Source organism: Anolis sagrei, chromosome 2 (assembly GCF_037176765.1).
Source record: "Anolis sagrei isolate rAnoSag1 chromosome 2, rAnoSag1.mat, whole genome shotgun sequence".
NCBI lineage: Eukaryota > Metazoa > Chordata > Lepidosauria > Squamata > Dactyloidae > Anolis > Anolis sagrei.
In genome coordinates, this window is record NC_090022.1 from 50,590,110 (window position 1) to 50,602,252 (window position 12,143).

Below are 12,143 nucleotides of genomic sequence, written 5' to 3' on the forward strand. Positions count from 1 at the left end.
CTCTGACAGCATTATTCAATAGTCCTAAGCAAAAACATTCTAGAAGGCCAGAAAAAAAACTGCTGACCCATCCATCCACAAAAGATGTGCAACCAACAATAATATCATGTTAAAAGTACAATAGATCCTGAATAATCAGCATATTACACCACATCATATTATAAGTTCTATACTGACTTGGTATTATTTAATTTGCTTTAAATGAGGAGAAACTTGATGTAACACAGTTTTACTGTATTATAAAAACAGTTTTGTGAATACAGCATGTGGTGTGTGAAGCGTGGGCTTACTCATGGTGTGGCACACCAAGTTCAATAAGTGGAGTAAAGCTCAGTAAATTCAGTAAGTGGTGAATCTACATGAAGCCGCTGGGCGAGATCATCCGGAGTTTCGGGGTGCGGTGTCATCTGTACGCAGATGATGTCCAACTCTGTCACTCCTTCCCACCTGCTACTAAGGAGGCTGTCGAGGTCCTGAACCGGTGCTTGGCCGCTGTGACGGTCTGGATGGGGGCGAACAAATTGAAATTGAATCCAGACAAGACAGAGGTACTCCTGGTCAGTCGCAGGGCCAAACAGGGTATAGGGTTACAGCCTGTGTTAGACGGGGTCGCACTCCCCCTGAAGACACAGGTTCGCAGTTTGGGTGTCATCGCTGAGCCTGGATCCCCAGGTTTCGGCGGTGACCAGGGGAGCATTCGCACAGTTAAGACTCGTGCGCCAACTGCGACCGTACCTTGGGAAGTCTGACTTGGCCACGGTAGTCCACGCTCTGGTTACATCCCGCCTTGACTACTGCAACGCTCTCTACGTGGGGTTGCCTTTGAAGACGGCTCGGAAGCTCCAACTAGTCCAATGGGCGGCAGCCATGGTACTAACAGGAGCAGGGCGCAGGGAGCATACAACTCCTCTGCTGTACCAGCTCCACTGGCTGCCGATTAGCTACCGGACCCAATTCAAAGTGCTGGCATTGGCCTTTAAAGCCCTAAACGGTTCTGGCCCAACATATCTATCCGAACGTATCTCGGCCTATCAGCCCACCAGGACCCTAAGATCTTCGGGAGAGGCCCTTCTCTCCATCCCGCCTGCTTCACAGGTGCGGCTTGCGGGAACGAGAGACAGGGCCTTTTCTGTGGTGGCCCCGCGGCTTTGGAATGCCCTCCCTATAGAGATAAGATCAGCCTCCTCGCTGATGGTATTTCGAAAACAACCGAAGACATGGTTGTTTGAGCAAGCATTCGGCTAATCCGATGCGATGAAGTCTCTGATCAAGGACTGGCAATCACAGACAACGAAATTGGATTATGATTTTAATTTAAGAGATGCATTGGTCTGTATTGGTGGCCCAATACTGTGTATTGTATATGTATGTGTTTTATATTTTTAATCGGAATATTGTTGTTTTTAAATGTTGTAAACCGCAATGAGTCGCCGATTTAGGCTGAGATATTAGCGGTATACAAGTGTACTAAATAAATAAATAAATAAATAAATAAATAAATAAAGCATTAGCGTATTCAGAAGCCAATTATACATATTTTTTTGTTTTCAGAAAATTAAATCCCATCAATACACTCTGATATTAGTTGACTAGAATACATTTCAGATATTCAGAGCATAAATTAAATAGCATGTGACTTTAACACTAAGAACATCTGCTACAGATTAATCACTTAAAAGTATTTAGAAGCAGCTGAGGAGGAGAGAGAACCAAGAACAACTGTGGTAAGTAACAAGTATATATCTATTATTTGCAAATCATTTCAAGGTAATCATGTATTTTAACATTAGACTAAGAAAATAGCATCAGTTCTATGTAGCATGAGCTATTTCGTTTAGAATGAAGTAGCATGCAAAACAAATTTCCAAATCAAATTTCAAATAAACCATCACAGTAGATTCAGTAGATTGCAGGGTTGCTAAACGGTAAGACGTCACCAGAGCTCCATCAGAATTCATGGAACAGAATTTCCACTTCATTTCTAAAACAACATTCTCATCTGGATATGGGTGTACTTTACAGAGTACAGAGTGACAACTCATTCTTTATTGAATTATTTTGAAAGAATGGAGCAAGACACTGAACATGTTCTGGAGTGGAACAAATTCACAAGACACTTCCATGACTTGGGTACTAAGCACCTGTTTAGCTTCAAGCACATAATGAAGTGCCTTTTCCTAAGACTGTATGACACACTACCAAACCAGCCTAAGGAAAATATGCGCAACAACATTAACCAATAGGCAACTGTGAAGATTATTTGGAGGATGGGACCAACCAGTTTCTCACTCATGGGACTACTTAGTCTAGTGGCCCTGTTCAACACCTTTTCCAGTTCTAATAAGTTTTTTAAAAAGATGTAGTGACTGGAACTATATACAATATTACCAAAAGTGAATGTGCTTTTATATTCAATATCTTTTCAAATTATGACACACATCTAAGTCAAGGTTTTCACTGACATATACACCAGAAGCCCAAAATCCTCTTCTTAGCCAGTTCTGACCCCCTCCAATATCAGAGTGGATGCCCCACTATACTTTACTTTGCAAATACATAGAATGCAGAATAGTTTGAACTGACAAGGATTTCTCTGCACAGAAATGTGACACATGCTTAGGATTTTTTTCATATTCACATTACGAAACACACACAATACAGAGAATTAATACTTTAAATTGTGCTTTGTCCTTTATAACTTACATCACTAATTTCTATTAGACCGGCATAAATGTGTGTGTATGTCTGTGTAAATACGCATAATCTACAAATCAACATCACAGCCCATTTTATTTTCATTTTTAAAGGTGAAATCTTTAAGTAAATTATGTAAGTAGATCCTATATTCAAACTGAAAGCCAAAATTCAATTAGAAAAGTTATGTTAGAAAAACACACCCAATGTCAAGAATGTTAAAAAAATATAACTGCGGATAACAAATATGAAGTGCACAAGATGAAAACAACCCCTGTTATACAAGACACTGTACTGCATTACATGATTCAAATTAACTGCAGTTGGATTAAGTGTGCTCAGATTGCAGCTTTATTCAAATTAACTGAGAAGTGAGACATTGCAAACTTTGCAAACTTATGAAAGCTAACTAATGAATGTTGTGCATTTTGGGCTTAACAAAACTATAATCTGATAGGGACTTCAAGATTTGTCTTATGGTTAACACTGCTACTACTGCATTGAAGGGCTATTTTACTATTCCTTTACACAGAAGAAAGTGCAGTAGAAAAATGATATAATTACCCAGTAACACTAAATACCCTGTTGCTATATTCTGACATTCCAGAGAACCCTCTTTTGCATAATCTGATTATACGCATTCAAAACATTTTAAATCTTTCATATTAATGTTAAAGAGTATGGAAGAGAAAATGCATTATTCGGATCATGGTGAACTCATGACTGATGTAGCTAAGTCCTGCAGTTTTGCTCATGCAGTAGTAGATATAATACACAGAGAGAGATTTCTATCTAGTTTTGGTTTAATTCAATAAATTGGAGGGGACCTAGGAGGCTCTCAATTGACATGGAGGTATTCATGTGTGCTCACACTTCCATTTCGTCCATATATGTAAAAGCAATAGCCAATTGCTTTTTGGAATCATATCATCAAATGTGTCATATCCCGAGATTTAGCTATAATAGACTATCCGAAGAGGTTGTATGAACTGAGAGAAGTTCTAGAGCACCCTCTTTTGGCAAAATACTGAAGTTTAACATCTCTTGATTTATTTTCTTCCTATGAGAACAGCCCTCAGGTTGAATTCCACAGCCACAGAACATTTCTCTTAACTTCCTCATCATGATGGAAGCCAAAGTATTTCACATCAACATTACTCCAGGGGTGTGCGTGAGTGGTACATGACCTTCAATTTACATTGTGAAAACTGTTATTTTGAGAGATGCAAAAAGATCTGTGGAAAAAACCCAATTCGCATTGTTTATTTTTCCAATAGGTTACAACAATTGCTCATGTCTTGACAATTTTCAATTTTGAAACAGCACATAGCACATTTTTAAAGTCTTGTTGCTTTCACCTAATGTACAGTTTTTTAAAAAATACTGCTTTCAATCATAAATATGTCAAGGTTTGAAACACAATACAGAATTATGGGTCTTAAGTTTATTGCTTTGCTCTAAATGCCTGAACAAAAAAGAAGAAATCTACAAAGTTTTTCCCCTTTGTACACCATCCACAAAGTTGGATTGGGGTTTCTTTTAAAGAAACACAAAAATCTAGACCCCTAAATTGTGCCAACACGAGGAAACAATGGAGAGACAAAGTGTGCCTTTACGTCACCTGCTGACTTATGGCAACCCCATGCATTTCATAGGGTTTTCATAGGAAATGAATACTTAGGCAAGGAATACGCAACCTTAAAAACCTTTAAAACTGTGGCATAGACACGGAGAACTGGGAAGCCCTGGCCCTTGAGCATTCTAACTGGAGGTCAGCTGTGACCAGCAGTACTGTAGAATTAGAAGAGGAACGAGTGGAGGGCGAAAGGGAGAAACATGTCAAGAGGAAGACCATAACCGGGACCGTCTTCCACCTGGAAACCAATGTCCTCCCTGCAGGAGAACATGCGGATCAAGAATAGGGCTCCACCTACGGACCCTCCGCCAAGACACTACACTTGGAGAACCATCATCCTCAGACTATGAGGGATCACCTAAGTGTAAATGACTCAGAGGTACATAAGTATGAAAAAGCAATTCATATCTTAATAATGAGAAGCAGAGGAGAGACGTGCAAATACAGTATATCTACACTGTAGAATTAATGCCTTTTGATACCACTTTACTGCCATGGCTCATTGCTATGGAACCCAGTGGTGCATAGGATGGCAAGGAACCAGAATGCTTTGGCAGAAAAGGCTAAAGACCTTGTAAAACTGAATCTCCCAGGATTCCATAGCATTGAGCCATGACAGTCAATGTGGTGTCAAACTGCATCAATTTTCCAGTCTGGATGCACCAACAGAAACATAAAATGTTTCCTCAAATCTATAATGTTATGAAAGAATGATCCATTCATACCTCACAATATCATAATATACATAGCAAAATGGCAGCCTTCCCCAGTGTGGTTCCTCTCTTTAAGCCAGTTGGGACTGATGGGATTTGTTCTTCACAACATCCAGAAGGCACTATGTTTGGAAGGTTAACATGAGACATTCTTTCTACAGAAACAACCACATTTTTAAGTATTTCTACGAAGTCTGCCATGATATAGTCAAACTGGCATTTCCTAATTCTTGCCATACAAGACTGATTGGAATCCTGGGTAGCAGAAGGCAGGAAAATGTGTAATAGGATGCAGATGATGTTATGAGGAAAAGGAAACTTCAAGCTATATAAACAGTTCCTAGGCAGAAACAGTTTCCCAATACTCTCCAGGCCTTTCTTACTACTAAGAAAGAGAACAAGGGTCTATACATTCATCACTCTTCCTAATAGACACTCTTGATAGGTTTGATTGTTCTCACACACCCAGGGACAGTGAATGGCACAGAAGAGATCTTTTACCACAATTCAGAAAAAGATTAATGTCTGCTTGTAAAATGACCCTGCTGGCCTACCACTGCCTTATCAATATGCAACTAGCCTACCATCATCTGACAATTTCTTATCTTGTTCCAACAAACAAACAATGCAATCCTATATCTGTATACACTATCAAGCATTTAGCTTGAACATATTAAATTGTTAAGCAACATGAACCCATCCTGCAATGTCTCGAGCTTACAACACTCTTAATGGGCTGAAAATGTTCAACATAGCAAAGGTGTAGAAGAGCACCAATACAGATCCCTGAATGTAGAAATACAACGTTAACATCTTCAGTTAGCTTTAACAGCTAGCAATGTGGTTTGTGGGCAAATCCAAATGCGACACTTATATTTACATCAAGCTAAAAGTCAACTAAATAGGTCTTATTACTTGCTTGCAGTCATAACGTGACTAAATTACTTTTATCAGTTCATAGGATCACAACGTAGCCTATTTAGCAGATGCTTATTTAATATATTCACAATAATAAGAAAAGGCTCTAACACTAAAAACAAAACATAACCACAATATCATTCAACATGTGAAGGACGTCTAGTAAATAGCCCCCTCCCCAACAAAGGGAATCTAGAATGCATAGAATTAATGCAATTTGGAATAACTTTAACTATTTTGGCACAACTATATAGAAAAGTGAGAGGTGTAGTTTTACAAGGTTCTTAGTCTTTTCTGCCAAAGACTGCTGGTGCCTCATCAAACTACAACTCCCAGAATTGCACAACAGTGAGCAATGGCAGATAAAGTGGTATAACTGCATTATTTCTATGGTGTAGAAGACATGAGAATGTAGCACTGCTGGAAATGGCAATACATAACCAGGAAACTTAGAACTTAGCAATCACTACACATTTGTAATGATAAGTTTCTGATGAAGAAGTCTACTAATTATCTAATAAGTCCTTTCAACTTATTAGAAAATAGCAAGATTCATATGCATCTAGTCAGTATCATACAACTAAATGTTCTTCATTTTCTGTAACTGGGAGCAGCTTTCCCCTAATAACATTGATTCAGATACTGTTCTTAATCCTTCACTTAGCATCATTTTGGTATATTTTTTCAATGTGCTCTTTACTTACTTCACCCTCAGATCCTTGGCTATCCAAGTCATCCTCCATGACTCTTCTGTTAAGAGTTTCACTTTTTCTGATGATCACTATATCAAGAGAAATTACCTATTTAAATAGTTGGTATACTGTGCAGGTAATAAACAATCTAATACTAAAGAGCAAGGGTAAAAGTACTAAGGACTTATTCACTTGTCAGTCAATACAATCTATACACCACTACACTTTCTTTATCGAATACTATACATTACTGGGCAGACTGATAACAGACATTTCTTAAATATCACCACTTCAATCAGTCAAGTTTGTGGATCATTACTGCAAATCTACACACAAATATGCACGCTGTTGCCATGATCTTTTCAAGATGGAATATGGCCATGAAAACTGATTTCTAAATCTATGGGTTTTTTTTTTACATGTTGGGGATAGATGGTGAAGCAGGCTCAACTGCTGTCCCTTTTTATCTCTGATTTAATGATTCACATATGCTCTTAATAAATGATTCTGGTGCAGTTGCTGTTACCTTGCCTATTGCAAATGTGCTCACATGGCTGTGGTAAGATCAGCTAAAGAAGTATTCCGTTTGTTCCTAGCTGAAGTTATCTTGCATTATTTAGAAACAGTAGTTTAAAATTACATTGAAAAGTCTGTATTTCTAGCCCTCCTCCAACATCCTGTTAACACTGCACAGCAGGCAAGGTGAAAAAAAAGAGGTGGATGGCCTATAAAAAGACATTGGAAAAATTGGGTTCTTTTATCTTTTAAAAACTCGGGTATGCCTGTATCTATTTCCTCCAAGAATGTATCTCTGCATCAGATAGTTATAAATAGATTTTACCAAACTAGAAATCGTAAGGAAAATGGAGTCTGACGAAAGAATGAAAAAATGCACGGAGAAGCTTTCTGTATAAGGTTCAATTTTCTTTATTTATGCAAAGCTGACCCCATTTGGTTGTTTCATTTCATATGTGACTAGTGTTAGAAAGAAATACTATTTTAAAACATGCATAGCTACTCTGTGTTGTGATATAGGGATTCAACTATTCTTCTTGTGTTATTTCTGCCTCTGGCACAATAATTTCAGTTACAGCCATAATGCTCAGGTACAGACCGACTTCATTAACTAAGGTAAACCTGTATGTCCGCTCAAATAATAGTAACATCTATTATACCACTTTTAATAGTCAAGATTCCTAATCAAAACTTCTGCAGTTTAGACTCACCAAGATTCCTCCATGGAATACAAGTTTAAGAATTACTGAACTTCTTTTTCATCACAACTGAAAGAATTCTCAGTGTCTGTTATGCAGCAGGCGTATTCTGCAAAAGGATTCCACATGACTGCCCTTTTTAAAGTGACAATTACTTCCTACTGGTCTTACACATACACTGCAGGAAATAGTCTTCCAGAACACACTAAACAAAACAGTGCAATGTAACAAATACATCAATTAAAATTGACAACAGAACATCTGGTTCAGAAAGCTCCATGAAGCCAAACTCTAAACAGTTGAGCTTGTCACCAGAAAGCATGAACTAATCAGATTCTTGCAGTACTTTCTGTTGCCTGTCAGCAAATTCAACAATGTACTAGGAATGAAGTATTAGAGCATACTTTAGGTGATACAAAACAGTGGAGACTGAGAGATTTTATATTATTTACAATATATTTCACAAATGTATAATGTGTAGAGAAGTATCATGGGAAACACAAACAGGAAAACATTAAACCTAAGGTAAAGGAAGGAAACCTTGAGCTACATGAGCATTAACATGTCCTCCTGCTTGCTCTCTCCCTGTGAACTTCTGTTTGCCAGATTTTCATCTCCTTTCAGGATCAGGTTCCCATCTTCCTGAGGAACTTACCAGCGATCTACTCATTCCCTCCCCTATTTTGGGGGTCACGGGGGGGGGGGCTGGGAGAAGGGGATATAGAATAATTTAGAGGGCACCAGGGAGTGTCGGCAAGGGTAAAAGAAAGAATGCCTTACTGCTGTCTCTTTTGCCTGCCAGACTTCCATTCCCTTTCAGGACCAAGCTCCACTAACTGGTTAATGAGTCAGCTGTAGGTAATCTAACCAGTTCAACCCGTTGCTCTCCCCAGACGTTTTTGGCAGCTTGTGGGAGAAGGAAATATATGCTGACTGGTTCAGGTAACAAGGCTGTTCCCAAAGAGGGCAATACCAAAGGGAATGAAGACTGGCCTTCCTGGTTTCCATTCTAGTTGCCAAAGTTAATCTTTGTAGGGATATAGTCTGCTGGTAAAAAAGCAGAATGATTCATTGAGAAGAGAGAATAAGCCACCAAAAAGCAGTAACGATAGGCAGTCAGCGATAGAGATTGGAGAGACAGTTCAGTCATGTGGGAGAAAAGAGTTGGTTGTCCCCAAAGTGTCCCCCAGTTCAAATAAACTGGAAGGTTTTGGCGAAACACTCACTTAACTGAAAACGATGATGCTGAATGCCAGGCCCTGTGAATGACAAATCAACAATAATCCAGGACTTGTGTGCTTGGCTTGTTATTACAGATCAGAGGCTGGATGAAGCTGGGGGGGGGGGGGGGGGGGAGATTAACCTCTCTTACTCGATCTGCCTAAGTTCTTTTTACACAGCAGGTGAGATCTAAAGAGTGGGCAGGTAGAATTGCAGTAGTCTGTTGTGATTCATCCTCATTAGGAGCCCTCTTTTACCTTGAGTATAAGTGTATGCAACTAAATATGGGAGCTTGGGATAGAATAGAGATTCTGCCAGTGTGCTTGCTGCCCATTCTGCTGTCTTGCCCCAAAGTCTCCCTTTCTGGGCTAGGGCTGCTATCAGTGATGATGCTGGATTCTCCTCAGTGTCTGCTGGGAGACCTCAACATCCATTCTGAGGTAATTATGGAAGGAGGAGTTCATGAACATGCCCTCTATAAAGTAGCATTGGAACCTGTCCCTATTTATGCGACAGGCAGCACTCTTAACCTTAAGTTTCTCTGCTGCGCAGGACAATGATCTATGTATAAAGAAGTTTCATTATCACAGATTATTCACCACAGCTGGCCCTCCACTTTTGCAGGGATTAGTGGCACAGGATCCATGTGAAAGTGAAAAAAACTCCCAAATATCTCTAAGCCCCCCCAAACCCTATTTGACACACATAAACAATACCTGTACTGGAGAAGATTTCTGGGCCCAATTACAGGCACATTCACTCTCGTGCTCACTCACCTGCTTGGATAGGCAGGAGGGGAGCAGGGAGAAGCGGAGGATGGTGGTGGAAGACAAAGAAGAAGGACTGCAGCACCTGCTCTTATGCGTGCTGTTCCCTGAGACCCACGAATCACCCATCCACCATCTTCCCTGCCCAAGTGAGTAACTTGCATGAGCAAAAGCATGTGTGAACCCTCCCTCCTTGCACCACCCCATTCCATCAACTTCTGCACTATACCCCTGGCAGCTACTGAGTTTGTGAGGGAATGCATGTGTGCATCCTTCCTCCATTGTCCCATTTCTTGACCACCGTATGAGCGTGGAGGTAATGGGAACCTGCCCCCACTTTGCATACTCCCGTGTTCCATATTCCACCCTCTTGCCAGAGCGTGTGCCCAAGAGACCGCATGTGTGCACACTCCCCTCATCCCATTCACTTCCCCGCCCACACACCCATGCAAGTGAAAGAGCAGGTAGTCCTAGCCATCCTACCAGTTTGATTTCCTTTCAGCAACCAAAAGTTTGATTAAGATAGCACCGGTTTTATTGAAGTCTATTAGTGAACTCAGTCATAATCCTGGATACGCAGACTGGAACAGTGGCCAGGAGTGCATTTACAAATAGTTAATGTACCAGATGCTCCATTTTTGCTCTAGTCATGGTCACAGGTGCATTGGTTATATCACATCTAGGTTACTATAACACATGCTCCGTGGTGCTACCTTCCAAATGTTACTGGGAAAGTTCTTTTGTTCCAAAACACTGCAGACAGGAGACTGATCAGAGCTGGTTAGTAGGAACACGTAACTTCTCTGTTACGAAAGCTTTATCGCCTACTAGTCCATTTGAAGGCACAATTCAGAATGTTGGTTATAACTGCTACAGACCGAACCCAGACTGTGTTAAATACTATATTAAAAATATGAGGCTGCCCAAGTTCTGAGATCTTCGGGGAAACGCTCTATCAGTTCCACAACTTTAAAGGTAAGTGACATGAAGACATGAGGTCTTTGTTAGTGGCTGCTGGCAAGTTGAGGAACACCGTCATGGGAAGCTACGTTGGCTCTTTGCAGGCAAAGACTATTTTTATTTAGACAAGCTGTGGCCGTTATCTGGTCACTGCAGACTGGAGGATGCTCTTGTTAATTTATCTTAATTCTATTGTAAATAGTATGATTTTTAGCTGTATTAGATTTTAATCTATGTTGTAAGCAGCCTTGCATGGAGGTAAGGGAAGAAAGTAAATAAAGGGGACGCCTATTTTCAAAGAAACAGGGCCTCTCTTGAATGACAACAATGGACCTGTTGCAATTTGTTTCAACAGGTTTCTTCCTTTTTTGCCCATGGACATACAACCAGCATTGTTCTTGCAAAGAGAAAAGCACTACCAAAACAGTCACTCTGAAATGGACAGGGCAACCTCAACTGACAAAGGAATGGCCCTTCCATTGTCCAACTGCAAGCACTTGCCACAGCTGAATCTCTCAGCCACCACCCACATTGTGGATGGCACACTGAGAAAAGAAACAGCAAATCCCCTTTCATAAATGTACTTTGAACAACTGCCATTAGACATAAGCCTCCTAGAAATCAAATTCCATTAGCAGACAAGCTGAGTAGGAAGGTGAAAGAATGAAACAGACTTGCCTGGATAAGTATAATTTTATACTTCTTGAATTAGTTACCTTGTGTTTTTTAAAAAAAATACTTTCAAAACAAATCTTACAAATTATGCATGAATACATTTAGGGTTTTCTTTCTGGCATCTTTAGCACCAAGGTGTCAATTCTGCAAATATTTAGCTGGGTGTAAACATGGATGGAGTTCTGGCAGGGATAATTCATTTTATTGTGATATTTGTCTTCTTTAAAGCGTACAGTTAGACTACAATATAACAATCAGTGTTTGTCTTAACTGACACAATGAAATAAAACTGACAGGCATAAATCTGTTAGGTTTAAGAGTCCATGGGACTTTGATTCACAAAATCAAGATTGTATTTCTGGCTGTATTTGTCTGTACTCTGCTTCCCCCCTCCCCAATCGTGACACAAAGCAGCTAACTTAAAAAGTGATAGTTAAAAACACATAAAAGGTGAACATTAATTTTTTTTAAAAAAATAACCTAAATCAATTATTAAAACCAATTCAACTAAAATACAATAACAAAATTGTAACCCATTGTGCCCCTGTGGAGCAATGGGTTAAATCCTTGTGCCAACAGTACTGTAGACAGATCGGAGGTTCAAATGCAGAGAGAATGTGGGTGAGCTCTCTTTGTCAGCTCTGGTTCCCTAT

At 39.8% G+C, this 12,143-nt stretch overlaps 1 protein-coding gene across 3 annotated transcripts in view; it reads right to left on the reverse strand.

Annotated features, from left to right (window-relative positions):
• TMCC1 (transmembrane and coiled-coil domain family 1) overlaps positions 1-12,143 on the reverse strand; it is a 159,699-nt gene that overhangs the window by 114,863 nt on the left and 32,693 nt on the right. Inside the window, exon 2 of one of the 3 annotated variants that reach the window (XM_060766253.2) lies at positions 6,666-6,742. The exons of the other annotated variants lie outside the window; for them this stretch is intronic. Within the exon in view, the coding sequence (XP_060622236.1) occupies positions 6,666-6,704 (39 nt within the window). The 5' untranslated portion in view covers positions 6,705-6,742. The remainder of the gene's footprint in view (positions 1-6,665; positions 6,743-12,143) is intronic. 3 annotated transcript variants of the gene reach the window in all.